The 16,053-nt window shown below is 43.5% G+C and overlaps 2 protein-coding genes across 10 annotated transcripts in view; both read left to right on the forward strand.

The window, feature by feature from the left end:
• The window catches only part of CLIP1 (CAP-Gly domain containing linker protein 1), a 147,759-nt gene extending 140,823 nt beyond the window's left edge, over window positions 1–6,936 (forward strand). For 5 of the 8 annotated variants that reach the window (XM_027853480.1, XM_027853482.1, XM_027853484.1 and 2 more), the window contains 4 exons: window positions 2,580–2,617; window positions 3,137–3,142; window positions 4,477–4,595; window positions 5,160–6,936. In XM_027853480.1, the coding sequence (XP_027709281.1) occupies window positions 2,580–2,617; window positions 3,137–3,142; window positions 4,477–4,595; window positions 5,160–5,385 (389 nt within the window). In that variant the 3' untranslated portion in view covers window positions 5,386–6,936. The remainder of the gene's footprint in view (window positions 1–2,579; window positions 2,618–3,136; window positions 3,143–4,476; window positions 4,596–5,159) is intronic. The other 3 variants (XM_027853481.1, XM_027853486.1, XM_027853487.1) reach the window with 1 other exon arrangement.
• Window positions 6,937–15,415: 8,479 nt separating this feature from the next.
• The window catches only part of VPS33A (VPS33A, CORVET/HOPS core subunit), a 19,560-nt gene continuing 18,922 nt past the window's right edge, over window positions 15,416–16,053 (forward strand). For both annotated transcript variants that reach the window (XM_027853490.1, XM_027853491.1), the window contains exon 1: window positions 15,416–15,548. In XM_027853490.1, coding sequence (XP_027709291.1) covers window positions 15,447–15,548 — 102 coding nt within the window. In that variant the 5' untranslated portion in view covers window positions 15,416–15,446. The remainder of the gene's footprint in view (window positions 15,549–16,053) is intronic.

Genomic DNA, 16,053 nt, shown 5'->3' on the forward strand with positions numbered 1-16,053 from the left:
GACTCTGCCCCTTATTACCTACATGACCATGGGCAGATCCCTTCACCTCTCTGAGCCTCAGGTTTTCCCTCTCTAAAATGAAGATGCTGAGCACCATGACCTTTGAGGACCCTTCCAGTTCCAGATCTATGATCTTCTGGCCCGACCTGTGAATGTTTCTTTTAAGTAGCTGAGCTTTACACTCTGTTGGTGGACATAGGTTTGCACATATAAGGACAGAGGCAATGATAATTTATATCCACTTCATTGTGACTTTGACCTCTTAACGTGCCATTTCTCCTTTCTCTTCCTCTCTGGGGTGAACTTAGAAGTCCCCATACAGGATGACTTTTTGACTTGGTAATAGACCAGACAGGAAAGAACGCTGAGCGATGGATATAATCAACACCTGTTAAATTATGAAGGGTCTCGATGAGCCAAATAGGCTTACTTCTTACAGCTAAACTCAAAGTCTTAAGTATTCTAAATAACTCTTATGGTCAGAGTGCTCAGTGGAGAAAATGCCTTTGCCAAGTCATTATACCGAATAAAGTGAAGCTGGACCCTTGTGGGCCCTCCTAAATCTCCTCCCTGTCTCCTTCCCAGCTCTTTCCATGCTCCAGGTTTATGTGGACCTGATCTGATCTAAGGGGGCATCAGAGAAGAAATCATTTTCTGTCTGGCTCATTTGCTCTCACCCATGGTTTACACAGGAAATTTCCAAATAAGCTTGCCTAGATTTCTGTGAATATGGAAGGAAGGAAGGAAAGAAGCATTTCATTCTCATAACAACCCTGTGTGGCAGGTGCTATTATCATCCCCATTTTACAGATGAAGAAACTGAGGCAAACAGGGTTAAGTGACTTGCCCAGGGTCAAACAGCTCTTAAGTGTCTGGGGCCAGATTTGACCTCAAGTCTTCCTGACTCCACTGCCCCACCTAGTTTACTTATGGGTAACAGGATTCTCTAATCTCATGCTAGCAGTCAAGGTAACAAATGCATATCTGGTAGAGGCCAAGTTTATTTTACCCCACAGGAAGTATAAGGTGCTCTGGATTATGGGAGGACACAGAAAGGCCATAAAGCACTCACTGTAGTTCCTAAACTTCCCTTAGCAGGGAAGGAAACACAGGGTTTGTCGAGGGTTGGGGGGGTGGTGCGCACAGCCCCTCAACATCCTGGTGACATCCTTTCTCCCACAAGATGTGGCCCACAATCTCTTCCAGACTTGTAGTGCCATCCTGTCGCTTATCCCCTCCCCTCACAGCAAACACGCTTTTAAGATCCCATATGAGCTGCACAATCCAGGTAACTCAGTCATAGTTGGGGGTGGTAAGACCCTGATCTCTTGCTCCCTCATATTATACTGTTGTCTCTTCACTAGACCTTGAGCTAAAAAATTGCTCCACAATCATCTTATTTCTCCAAAAGACACACTGCTCATGGATACTCCTCCTCTCTCTAGAAGCTTGAACTTTTGAACTCGAATTTACTCATGAGGCAATTCCCAAAGTTGGCACTGCCAAAGAAGTCTCCCTTCCCTTGTTAAAAGATGCCCTCTCCTCTAGGCAGGAGGTTGGGAGCCAGGAACATTGTTTATGAGTTCCTCTTGTAGACTGCATGAGCGAGCACCTATGGCTGCCTCAGCCATGTGTTTCTGCAGGAAGAGAATCCTCCTGGCTATTGGAATCTCTTGGGCTGAGAATATCCACTCAGAACTTCTCCCAGGCCGCAGAGGAAAGCACATATCTACTTCTACCCTGGGCTTTCTCCACGAGGCACCCCCATTCATTCACTGTTCAGGAGGGACGAGGGGATGCCCTTTGCTTCTTCCCTACCCTGCATTCTTTCCGAAAGACAGGAGGAAAGAGCAGAGGTGGACGAAAGTCGCAGCAGTGTGGTGCAGACTCTCCTAAGAGTGCTAGCCAACTAGTCACTGTATCCAATCAGTTGTTGTCTTTGTTCTCTTAACAAGGTGCCCTCCAGTGGCTGTGTCCATTCTCTGTGAGCAGGGGCTCTTACAATCTGTAAACTTGTTTTAAAAAAAATTTTGATAACTATCTTTCAATTTAATTAATTTCCTTTGTAATTCTGATTATTTTGTTTTATGCATTCAAAGTTCTGCAGAGTTTTTTCATATTTTTATTACATTCTTTATTTTGTGTATTTGATTTTTTTTTTGGCTAGGCAATGGGGTTAAGTGACTTGCCCAAGGTCACACAGCTTGTATGTGTCAAGTGTCTGAGGTCAGATTTGAACTCAGGTCCTCCTTCTGACTCCAGGGACAGTACTGTGTCCACTGCGCCACCTAGCTGCTCCTGTTTTGTATATTTGAAAACATTCTGAAAATAAGCTTTGCCAGACTGCCTAAGGCATCGGATTAAAAATGTCTGCTGTTCAAGGAGAGTTATTCTCATCAAATTCATCAGGGAACTTCTCTGATTGACTTTTCTCTCCCACTTAATATATAAGGTTATAATAATAACCTTTGATAATGTCCATTTTCATGGTTTAATCATAATTGACTATAGAAACTTCATCTGTATTTTACAGACCACAAAAAGTTGCAATTCTTTTCTCTTTCTTTTTTTCATTTAAGGTAATTCTGAAGAGGAAGAAAGAGCTCAAGAGAGTCAGGTAAAACTTTTTTTTTTTTCTTTAAAAAACTGATTTATTTTCTAAAAGCCAAGATTAACAAAATTTAATTAATTTTTTAAAAAATGCAATGAAGTATTAATATAGGTAGGCTGTTTTACATTTTAAAATATAATTTTACATCTGCAAGCATCCTTCTTTCATTTAAAAATTGGGGACTTAGAGTGTTATAATGGAATTGGGACCTGCTATGGCTAATTATCTATGATATCATGTGTATTAAGTGCTTTTTAAACTTTAAAATGCTATATAAATATCTATCAGTATTACCTATAAGGAAACCTACTCATTTCCTGCTAATCACTGGGATTCGGACAGTGGGGAGGGAGGAACAAATGTTTAAGTAGAGCTCCTGCAATTCTCCCTCTAGAATTTCCTTTGTTTGCTTAGTTTGCCTCTGGTAGCAGTAATGTCCTATTAACATTGTTTTCTCTTTTTCCCCCTCCCTTCCTTTGCTTCTGCCTGTTTCGTCTGCTGCTGGCCACACTTTCTTCCACTCAGCAAATGGTTTGTTTCTGTTTCCTAAGCTTTTATTCTGTGGTTATTTGCAGTTTCCATCCCTGTACTTAAGTCCATTTAATGATTTTATTCTCCACTTACCCCTACCCCAGAAACTCCCCGTCATGATAAACCCGACATGAGGTTCTTAGCCAAATGGCAACCTAAAAATATTGGACATTAATTTGGGAAATGAAAATGGATGTTGGCAACTGTGTTCTAAGGGAACTTGATTGCTCCTCTCCCTGGGAGGGATAGTCTGCAATGATAGATTATATTGATCTGTTGCTTTTTCCATAATGGGTCAACAGAAAAAAAAAATGCTGATAAAGTCAAGGAGGATAAGAGTGTATTTATGGACTGGCTGACGATCTCCTGAGCAACCAAAGTTGGTCCGTATTGCACGCTATTTAAATGTTAGCAGCAAGGCTTATCTAAATAGCATGGAAGAATTCTATGTGACATTAAACATTTGCAAGAGACACAGAAGATGCTAGTGACCCATTTTATTTGGCAAACCCTCAATTCAGAAGGAATCGGTGGATGCTCTTACATTACTTCTTGACGGTCCTTGTCAGCTGTGGGGCATGTTGCCTTAATTCCCTCTTCTCAGTGTATCTATTTGACTTTCTAACCCCAAAGGGAGTTTTCACCTCCCCCCCACCCCGTTTCTCTGTCCCTTCTTTGACGTATGACTCCTACAATGCACACACCTTTTACAACTAATTAACATGGTGCTGAACACTAGTGTGAAGAGGATCTATCATGGAAACCAGTATATGTGAGGCCAGTTGTTGAGGTACTCTAAAAAGGAAATTAAAAAGGTCAAGTCTTGCGCTACCTTGTGCCATCTATGCATAAGTAGAGGCATAAGATTCCAAGGTTATTGGAGAATTCTTTCTTCCTACTGGAAGAAACAGCTACTCGAATGTCACTTTCCATAGTAACCACACAATCGATCAGTTTGATTCCATGGAATAGTTGGGAAACGCGGTCGCCCACATTGTTGCTATCAAAGTATAACCAGTAAAACATTGGACTCACGTTTTTAAAAATCAGCATAGCTCAGTTGAAGCTGAAAGAAATCTATGAGGCAGAATTTTAAACTCGTTTAAAATCCTTAAGTCGTCCTAAGTTAAGATCTTAGCTGGACGATTCACTTCTAATGCATCTGACAAGATTTGTTTGATAATGACCAATGTGGACCCCTCCTGTTATGGTATAGCTTCTTGCCGCTCAGTGGTAGTATGTTGCCATGTCTCCCTGGTGCTCCTGCATTTGACAAATCCCAGACATTTTGTGCATATTATTGCCTGTCTCCCTTTTGTTTTCAAATGAACCAGATTGATTTCCTGAATTCGGTAATAGTGGATCTTCAGAGGAAAAATCAAGACTTAAAGATGAAGGTAGAAATGATGTCAGAAGCTGCTCTCAATGGGAATGACCTGAATAACTATGACAGGTATTTAGTGCTGATACAGACTTATTAACAAGGACTGGTTCTAGTGGTTCTTCAAAATGAACATGGTGGAGTACTGACAGTTATATGTATATTTTTCAAAGCTAGAATCTGTTAAGTCACAAGTGTTTTAAGTTCTAGAGGTAGAAAATAATTTTCTGGGTAGCATACAACTTTAAAAGCAGGTAACAGAACAGTCCCTCATAATATGATTTTGTAATTAAAAAAAAAAAGTTCTGCTCACAGCAAGGTGGCACCAGTCAGGAAGACCTGAGTTCAAATTTGACCTCGGCTACTAGCTGCTTGACTCTGGGCAAGTCATTCAATTGCTGTCTGCCTTAGTTTCCTCCTCTGTAAAATAATTATAGCACCTACCTCCCAGGGTGGTTGTGAGGATCAGATGAGATAATCTTTGTAAAGCACTTAGCACAGTGCCTGGCACACAGGAGGTGCTTAATAAACGTTGGCCATTATCATTATTACTATCTTATAGTTTAAAGGGAAAAGGCCTCTTGAATGCATATTGCTAAAGCCAAATTTCTTATTTTATTCCTGTTGGAATGGCAGTGACGACCAGGAGAAACAGTTCAAAAAGAAACCTCGCCTTTTCTGTGATATTTGTGACTGCTTTGACCTCCATGACACTGAGGACTGTCCCACCCAGACCCAGGTGTCAGAGGATCCTCCCCATTCCACACATCATGGCAGCCGGAGTGAAGAGCGCCCCTACTGTGAGATCTGTGAGATGTTTGGGCACTGGGCAACCAACTGTAATGACGATGAGACCTTCTGATGCCCCCCACGCCAGGAATGTTATCTTTTTCAGATGCACGCACACTTGGACAATGTAACACCAGCATTTGTGTGTGCAGACTTCAGGAAGAGTCACATTATTTTTTGACCCCTTCAGATCTTAAAAAAAAAAATATTTTGATCTTCCATGAACAACCCCTTTTATTCTTTCTTCAAGCTAAAGTTGAAATAATAAATAGGTGAGTTGTCACCTCTTATTTGTCTTCTTTATGTGTTTGATATTTAATAAGACACTTGCACCAGATGCCATTATGTTAATTATCCATAGGGAAACCTCATGGAGCAGAGAACTATCCTTATGTTACCTTATTTAAATAAAATTTAAAATTATGCTGTTAATTTTCGTATTTGCACTAAAAAGTTTCAAGGCTGCATTTGTACATTTAGATTTTTTTTTTTTAAATAGCTTTGACACTGGAATGAGTTGAAAAAGTGTTCCATCTTACATTTTCATCTACTCATTTAAAATGTTTTCTTCTTGATCAAAGAATATGAGCTCTATGTGCTGCGCTACCTGGATGTCAGTAGTGCCTTGATTTCAGGCTTGATATGTTGTGTAATTATAAAATCATGAAGCAGGTAAAGGGAAGTGAGGACCCCTCAGACTTGCTGTGGGAACAACTTATGAACTGGAGGCTGCGTACTTACTATTCTTCCTGGGATTTGTTTTTTTCTTTTCATTTTTGCATAATCTCAGCTTCTACATATTGTGTATATATATATTTTTTAAAATCTCTATTTTTGGGAAAAAACATACAGGAAGTTTTGTTTTCAGGTTTTTAACTTTATTAAAGCAAAAAAAAAAAATTGAATCTCTTGTGTTCATTACAACATACCTGCCTAACGCAGAAAAAGCACCACATGGCTTTCCAACTATGAAGGTTTTTATTTGGCTCTTTTAAGAACCTGTACATTGGAGGATTCTTTTTTTTTTTTTCTAGAAATTCATTCCCCCCTCTCTCCTGTCACCATTTTCCCCAGCAGCCGATTACTTAACAAAACAAAATCTCAATAAAACATTTGGGTTAACCAATTTTCAGTCTTTCTCCCTGCTCCTTCCCCTTCTGCTTTCTCTGGTTTACTATGTTTTTAGATGAATGTAAGTTGGGAAATTCAGCGTGAATAAACTTGGATTTTCTTGTAGCAGAAATAAAATATAAAACCTCATCCAGCAGAACAGCTTCTGAAACAGTTCAAATTATTTATCTTCTCTCGAATGTCTCTTAGAATATGTAAAGAAATAAATATACTGTGTCTTCCATTCAATGTGTACAATATGGGTTTACTTTTCTTCTACAATTGTATATATGCCTTTGATGTATTCTTCCCCCCCCAAGATTATAAACTGCATATTTGGCACATGAATATATTTTTAAAGGAAAAAAAACCACTTCTGTAATCATCTGAAAGTCTGGGTTACAGGTGTATGATAACAGGAATTGTTCTAAGAAGCTTAAACATGTAAAGCAGTATTAAACGTTGGACAACTTGAGTGTTCTGTATCTACTTTAATAAAAGATTATTCTTTTGGTGGTGGTGGTCAATCGAGGTTACTCTGGGAGCAGTTGTGGCTCCTGTCATACCAGATTTTTTTAAAAGCAGCTCGTGCTCTTCAGAGAACAGACACGTCTTCATTCCATCACCGGTCCCAAACTTAGAACCTCTCCAGCTTGGTAGAACCTGCCCTGACTTGTGACAAGCACAGTGCTCCATCACATGGCATCCTAGAAGCCCCAAACTGGAGACTGGGAAGGCACCTCAGCAGCACCTAGTCCAACACACACTCCAGAAAAGCCCCTACTCTGGCCCTTGTCCTCCCTCTGCTCAAGAGCTATGCCACCTCCCAAGGCAGCCCCATTGCACTTTTGGACAGCACTAATTGTAAGGAAGTTTTCTTATGTAGAATAAACTGACCTTTTTGCAACTTCACTCACTGTTCCTGGTTCTAATCCCTCCTGCATATGACAGCCTTTCAGATACTTAAAGATAATTATCACATTTCTGTCCCCACCCCTCTCCCCCTGCATCTTCTCCAGACTAAAGAACCCAGTTACTTCAATCCATCCTCATATGACATGACACTCACAGCCCTTCTCCATTCCACTTACCCTCCTTTGGACCTTCTCTGGGTCATCAGTATCCTTCTGAAATGGTCACGTTCAGATCTGAAACATAGAACTCCACATATGAAGTCTGACAAAGGCAGAGTTCAGTGGACCTCCCACTTCACCATTCCTGGAAATGATGCCCCTCTTAACGCAGCCCAAGATCACATTAGCATTTTTGATAACCGCGTCACACTACTGACTCACGGAGAGCTTGCCCTCCACTAAACCTCCAAGTCTTTTTCAGCATAACTGCTGACCACCCATCCCTCCTTCTCACCCACCCTCCATCTTGTGCCTGTACATTTGACTTTTTACACTCAAGTAAAAGTCTTTACATTTATGCCAGTTGAATTTTGTCCTACTAGATCCAGCCCAATGCTCTAACCTATCAAAGTCCTTTTGGATCTTGTTATCCACCGTTGGCTATCCCTCCCAGATTAGCCTTATCTGCAAATTTGATGAGCATAGTATTTATGAATTTCTCTAAGTCATTGATAAAATACTAAGCAGCATAAATCCCTGGGGTACGTCGTTGGTACTGCAAAGCTACTATTGAATCATTAATAATTATTCTTTGAGTTTGGCTATCAAACCACTTCTGAATCCAGCTTTGTGTATTAACCTTCCAGTTCATATCTCCATCTTCTCTACAAGAAGACAATGAGATACTTTTCAAAAGTTTTGCCAAAGTATAGGCAGACTATATCCATAGCATTCCCCTCCCCATCTACTAATTTAGTAATCCTGTCAAGAAAGGTTAGTTTGGCATGACTTATTCTTGAAGTCTTCTAGAACCTAGATACTCGCCAACCTTTTTTCATGATCTGTTCTAGAATTTTCCCAAGAATTTCCCAAGTCACTGGCTTTGTTCTCTTCCTTTTTGAAAACTGGGACACTTATTTGCCCATCTCCAATCTTACTGTACCACTTCCATTTTCCATAACCTTTCAGATATTACTGACAGTGGCCCAATAATCAGATCTATCTAGGCCCATGGATATAGTTCATCTGGGCCAGGTGACTTAAATACAACCAGGGATGATAGGTGCTCACCATCCCTTTATCTTGGATATCAACTCCTTGTTGGCCATCTTTGTTATGTCATTTCTAGTACAGACCTCATTTCAATTCCTACATTTGGTGGCAAAGGTCTCTGCAAATGAATGATCATGTGACAAGTCAGCAGCCCACACTAAAGAAGGGATAAGAAGTAAAACCACACCTAAGACTTCCAGGTCCAAACAGGATGGTAACAATTACTCCGTAAAGCTGAGGCCTCACAGCCAGAAGACGGTGGGAATAGGGGTGCTGCAGCTCTCCAGATCTGTGCACAGGTTTGGGGGAGGGGTGAAAGCTCCCAAAGTTACTTCCTAGCTTTTCCATTTTGCACAGGAAAAATTCCATCACTGACCTCATCCTTGCTAACATTTACAAAGCACTTTAAGGTTTGCAAAATGCTTTACAAATATTCTCTCATGTGACCCTCACAACATCCCTGGGAAGCTGAGAGATGCTAAACAATGTGCCCCGGGTCACATGGCTCGTCAGTGTCTGATGCAGGACTTGACCTGTTTTTCCTGAGCCCAGGTCTTGTGCCCTATCCACTGTGCCACCTGGCTGCTTCCTGAAATGTGGTCGAGGCTCTCCCTTGTTTTTTGGTAGTTCAGTCTGTTAGCTCCACTTCCAGATCCATGCTGTGGAATTTTTGAACATTCTTAATTGGTTGAGGGGTAAGATAAACAAAGGATTAGGATGCTTCTCCCTCGTCCTCCTCCCTTACCTCGGTCTATGTAAGGTATCATAAGGAGGGATGTAAATGTTCTTATCTATAATCCCACGGGCTATTTGGAACCAGGTGGCCACTTACCTACTAAGTGATAATGGGTGAAACCATGGCTGAAACAAGTAAACCTACAAAGGATACACCAAAGTATTTACAGTAGCACACACTTTTTGTGATAGTACAGAATTGGAAACAAAATAGATGCCCATCATTTTGGGGAATGGCTAAACTGTAGTTCATGAATATAACAGAATATTACTGTACTGTAAGAAGTGATGTGTCTAATGAATACAGGGAAGCATGGAGAGATCTATATAAGCCGATGTAGAGTCAGAGCCAAGAAAAAACACCACACACGATAACTACAACAATGTAAATTGAAAGAGCACGTGGAAAAAAAAGATCCAGTGATTATAGCAAAATTGTAAGGCTCGAGCAAGACTCAGACAAGACACTTCCCAACCCACTTGTTCACTGAGGGGTTGCACAAAAGCACGTTTTTTACTTTTTCACTGTACTGATGATAGGTTGTACTGATTTCTCTCTATTTGTCTCTCCCCTACCTCTCATCCCATAGTATTTGTTATTCTGTGAAAAACTAAAGACATCAATAAAAAAAAAATGGACATAAGTTCAGTCTAAATTGCAGGGCCACTGCTAGGAGGATGACATAAGATAAAACTTCCTTGCACAGGTGGGCATGAGCTTGAACAAAGGTGATAAAGTTTGTTCATAGCTTTAATTAAACTCTGCTGAACCAGAAAACAGAGTTGTCAAACTCATGATCAGCAGAACCTCTTGAGTCCAGCCCAAAATAGATAAAAATGTAACTGGAAAATGTTAAAAATAAATAAATAAAAATACAACAGATAGCAATCATTTGTGGTTTTCTAAGTCAATACTCAGGCAGGCAGCAGGGATCCTTTCTATTTGAGTTTGACACCACTTGTCTAGAGCACTCGGTACTGGGAATAAGTTAATATTCCTCCAGGTTCAACGCTTCATATTCTTGACAATCTTCCATCTATTAAGAGGGGTAAAGCGGACTAGAATAGGATCTAACACACCCTTCAAATACTTCAAGATAGCTATCATGCCTCTAATGAGGAGGGATCTTTTGCAGACCAAATGTGCTCATTGCTTTCATCTCATGGAATCATGTCTGCCCTTTCCCCATACCTGGAAAGCACTCCCTCCTTACCTCCTCCTCATGGAATCCTCTTCTTTTAAGAAACAGTTCAAGCCCGTTCTTTGGTCAGCCTTTCTGGATCTCCACAACTTCCAGTGCCTGCCCTCCCAAACAACCCTTTTTTAACTTGTTACCCATAGTTATCCTCTATTAGAACATAAACCCCTTTAAAGTAGCCACAGTTTCATTCTTTGTATTTGTTGCCTCAGTGCCTAGCATAGGGTAGGCACCTGTTGATACTGGTTGTCCTCTGGTTGCTCTCCAGTTTATCCATGTACAGAAGTGAAAACAATACAACTTGTTTATTCCTGCCTGAAGGATATCTCTCTCAACATAGTCCAGGATCATACCTTTTGGGGGCTACTAAGCAAGCTCACTGTTCACATTACAATGCACCACAAACTGCTCTTTAGCCATGCCTCTTCCATCTTGCACTTGTGAGTTGATTTTTTGAACCTAGGGAGAAGACTTTACATTTATCCCTCCCAATTTTTATCTTTTTTTGATCTAGTCCTGATGTTAGACTGTCAAGATCCTTTTGGCTCCTGACTCATCCACTTATCCCAGCTACATATGGCATCAGCAAGTTTGATGAGAATGCTATCTATGCTTTTATCCAAATCACTCATCAAAATAGCACAGGGCCAAACACAAGAGATCCCTGGGGCCTGACACCAGAAATCTCTTTCATTCATCCCGTGCTGAATCATCTGACTACCTTCTAGCCCACACCTCTCCATCTTTTCCACAAGCATAGTAAGGATAGTATGTGATACTTCATCAAGTGCTTTGCTAAAATCTAGGCAAACTATATTAAATTCTCCTGATTGACTAATTGAAAAGCCCTGCCGAAAATAGTTTAGTTTGAGAGGGCCTGCTCTTGCTAAAGGCAATGCTGGCTCTTCGTAACAACCACTTTCTTTGCTAGCTGTCTTGCCACTGGACTCTGATGACTCTGAAGGAGAGAGTGAGGCTGAGGACTTTGCACAGCTCTTCCTCACTTAAATCCGATTCATGAGCAAGTCAAGTCATTACCCTCGTGATGTCATTGGTCCTCCTCAAGAATGAAGTACAAACTGCAACAACCAGACAGAAGGGAATGATGGATATAGTTGACCTAGATTTTAGCAAAGCCTTTGATAAACATTCTCATACTATTCTTGGGGAGAAGACAAAAAGATAGAGATGAGACAGTAATACAGTCAGATAAATTTAGAACTGGATGGATGGCTAGACTTAATAGTTAGGGGTAGAATACTCCAGAAATCTCTGCTTGTTCCATTGTTATTATCTGTATCAATGACTTGGATAAAGGAATAAAGTTCATCAGACATGCAGATGACACCGATCTGGGAGGGATAGCTAACAGTGGATAACAAGATCTAAAAGAATCTTGATAGGCTCTAGAGCAGGAGTGAGGAACCTGCAGCCTTGAGGCCACATGTGGCTCTCTAGGTCCTGCAGTGTGGCCTTTTGACTGAATCCAAACTTCATAGAACAAATCCCCTCAATAAAAGGATTTCTGTGAAGTTTGGATTTAATCAAAGAGCCACACTGAAGGACCTAGAAGGCCACATGTGGCTTCGAGGCCACAAGTTCTCCATCTCTGGGCTAGATCTAATAAGACAAAATTCAATAGGCATCAATGTAAAGACTTGAACTTCAGTACAAGTCAAATTCACAGGCACAAGATGGAGGGTGGGTGGGAAGGAGGCATGGCTGGTCAGCAGTTATGCTGAAAAAGACTTGGAGGTTTAGTGGAGTGCAAGCTCTCCGTGAGTCAGTAGTGTGGTGTGGTCACCAAACATGCTAACGTGACCTTGGGCTGCATTAAGAGGGGCATCATCTCCAGGAATGGTGAAGTGGGAGGCCCACTGAACTCTGCCTTTGTCAGATCTCATATGTGGAGTTGTGAGTTTTAGATCTGGACATGACAATTTCAGAAAGATACCGATGACCCAGAGAGGGTCCAAAGGAGGGTAAGTGGAATGGAGAAGGGCTGTGAGTGTCATGTCATCTGAGGATGGATTGAAGTAACTGGGTTCTTTGGTGTGGAAACGGGTGGGGGGTGTGTGTGTAGGGAATATGATTATTATCTTCAAGCCTCTGAAAGGCTGTCATGTGCAGGAAGGATCAGATTTCTTCCACTGGTCCCAGAAGACAGAACCCAGAGCAATGGGAAGCTACAGAAGTCAAATAAGCTTGATTTCAGGGGGAAAAATGTCCTAACAATTAGTGCTGTCCAAAAGTGGAATGGAACTGTTTTGGGAGGTGATAAGTTCTACTCCTCTGGAGGTCTTAAGCATAGGCCAGACAGCTGCTTGTTGGGTACTGGAGTAGGGGCTCTTTCGGGGTATGGGTTGGACTGGATGGCTGCTCAGGTCCTTTCCCACACTCCAATTCTGGGATTCTGCCTCGATTCCCAGGGCTAGGAGTACAAACAACTGCTACTCCCTGCTGGCCTGTAAGATTTTTGATTTACATTGATTCTATACTCACCCAGAGCATGGCAGCATGTTATACAGGGAACTGCTACCTTCAGCTTTTTTTTTAACCTTCCAATACACTGTTACAACTTAATGAAAATGTTGCAATAACACTAGTGTTTATTTTTTGTTTTATTTTTGGGGTATCTTAATTTGTTTTTATTCTAGGGCCTCTTGCCTTAAATTCTACTCAGTTATTGGCCTGTTTCCAGAGCCTAGTGGTTCTCCTCGAACAAGTACTGTTATTTCTATATTTGAAAAAAATGATAAAATCACTGGTTAGAAATCCTTTTGATTTGGAAAAACTCTCCGGTCATCCATTTTTGTTTAATGGTTCAGCTTGCCATTTGAGTCTTTGACAGTAGGTCATTCCACATAGTATTTGGGCTACTATATCTAGTGCCTCAGACAGAAGAACTAATGCTGGATCCAGTGTTAGAGGATGTGGGCAAGTCGTCTGACCACTGGTCCTGTTTCCCCATTTGTAAAATGTGGGGAAAGGCCTCATTTTTTAGTTCCCTTCTAGCTCTAAATCTATCTTGGAGAACTGCTTAAGTAAGTGGATTCTAGTATTGAACACTTTTGTTAACGGAAGTTTCAAACTAGGTTTTGCAGGGTTTTTTTTTTTAACAGTAAAATGACAAAATCTAACACGGAAATTTGAAAAAGTAAGCCAGTGTTCATGAGATCACAGGATTCAGGACTAGAAGGGCTGAGAAGTCACTCATCCAACTCAAACAGAGGACCTGAGAGAACTGTAATGACATGCCCAGAGTCACACAAGTAGTTTTCCAGATCCTACCAAATCTTGTGGGTAATCTCCAATTCTCCTTTTTTGATTTTCAAAGTTTTATCTTTATGAAGAAATGCTTGTCACAAAAAGTGACAGCATCATGTGACAATACCACAAAATCACTCCAGCTTCAGTCTAATCCAGTGGACTACTCTTTCGTGACTCCATTCCTCACCGAGACCAGGAAGAGACCATTCTGTAAAAGAAAAAAAGCTGACGGGCCTTCTGCGCCTTAGGAGGCCTCATGGCTGTTTGTCATAGCGGAAGGAAGCAGAGTTTCATGACCTGGTGCATTCAGTATGTGCTCCAGAGCCTGTGTTCTCCACCAGAAGCTGCACCCAGCCTAGTACCCATAATCCAGGACCCAGAACAGCTTCTTCTCCATCCCATTCCCTCCCCTCCAATCATGTCACATCCAGACATGAAATTAATGGGACCAAAGTTATGTAGACACTAAGTTCTGAACTTACTCCCCCACCCCCACCCCAGATAACCAGTTGGGAGATTATTTCCCCCCAGGTTGTCGGGGAAAATGTTTTGTATTCTGCTATGTTTAAAGTAAATATCTCCTTGTAAAAAATTCTTCTCAATCTAGTGGGCTGGTGGATGTGAAGATTTCCACCATCCGCACCCAGCTTGCTTTACAGAGGGAGGAACCGAAGCCTACGGGAAGCAATTCTTTCCAAAGTCCCACAGGTGACAATGGCAGGGCCAGAACCATTCCACCTCTCACGGGATACCAAGCTGCAAATGCTTTAAGGTTGTAAAGAACTTCTGCCTATTTTGCACTCTGAACCTATCATTTCCATCTGCCGAAAAAGTAGCGGCTGGAGGCAGGATAAACCTGAATTCAAATCCGGGCCTGGATACTTCGTAGTTGTGGGATCCTGGGCAAGTCCCTTAACCTGTCTGCCTCAGTGTCCTCACCTCGAAAATGGGGAAACAATAGCACCTCCTTCACAGGGTTGTTGTAAACGCCCATCTTGGGTTCGGTAAGAAAGACGATTCCCTGCCCCCATCTCCTTAGTTTCTGGGGCACAAGCCCTCCCACGCCCGCGGACAGGCCGGGTGACCCCGTGGCCCCCTCCCTCCTTTGGCCCATGGCACGTTCCGCCCGGGACGACAAACACGCGGGTGGATCGGAGGCTGGCAGAGGGCTTCACGCCCACGGTCTCGTCCCCGCGCCTCACACGCCCTGGGGCTGGCGCCATCGGCATCTCCACTTTACAGAGGGGGTAAACTGAGGCCCCCCCCCCCCCGCCTCCCAGACTTGTCACATCGGGCCATGTGGATCCAGTAGCTTTTCCAGGCTCGCAAAGCGCTGGACGCCTCGTACTTCCTTGGGGGGTGGGAGTGGGAACAGTCCCAAGGGCAGGACCCTCAGGCGACGGGGGAAGGGGAGAGGCAGAAATCAGCAGGGGACGTAACTCTCCCTCCAGCTCCCAGTTCCGCAAGAGGCCGGGAGCGGAAGACGAAAGGGGTGCCGGCAGCCGATTGCGCCCTCCTGGCGCGCATGCTCAGAGGCGGCCGGGCGAGTGAGGCCCGGGCGCTTCCGGCTCCGCCTGTCGCGAGTCACGTGCGCGGAGGCGCGGTCACCTGACTGCTCGGTCTCTGCTGGGGTGGGCCGCCGGCGCGGGGAGGGGGCGGCGGCGCCCACCGGCCCGGGCTGGGGCAGTGACAAGATGGCGGCGCACCTGTCTTACGGGCGGGTGAACTTGAACGTGCTGCGCGAGGCGGTGCGGAGGGAGCTGCGCGAGTTCCTGGACAAGTGCGCGGGTAGCAAGGTGAGGCCCGGCCCGCGGGGAGGGGAAACTGAGGCAGGCAGCGGGAACGAGAGCGCCCCCTGTTCGTGACACGAGCCAACTGGGACCCAGGCACCGGACTCCCGGGGGAGGGCATCCTTCGGCCTCTGACCGACAGCCCTGGCCAGTCACCTGGGCACTAACAGGAGGCCGGGCCGGGTCCCTCAGCCAGCGGGTGCCCAGGGCCGGCCCGCTGCCTAGTGCACCGTTATCGCAGCCTTCGCGGGATAAGGGCTTGTCCCTGGACCCTTCCTCTCTGCTGCCCTGGAAACAGGACAGCGAGGGCGCGGGCCTGGAGGTGGCCCCGGGATCGTAGCGCTTCAGGCTCCGCGAAGCGCTGTGCAGATAAATTCAGGGAGGGAGGGAGAACGTCCGGGGCCAGGTCTGGAGGGATGGACAGACCGTGGGAGGGAGGGAGGATGGGATGGATGGACAGATGAATGGATGGAGGGACGGAGAGATTAATGGATGGACAGACAGATGGGTG

Source organism: Vombatus ursinus, unplaced genomic scaffold, assembly GCF_900497805.2.
Source record: "Vombatus ursinus unplaced genomic scaffold, bare-nosed wombat genome assembly UNPS02009994.1, whole genome shotgun sequence".
Classification (NCBI taxonomy): domain Eukaryota; kingdom Metazoa; phylum Chordata; class Mammalia; order Diprotodontia; family Vombatidae; genus Vombatus; species Vombatus ursinus.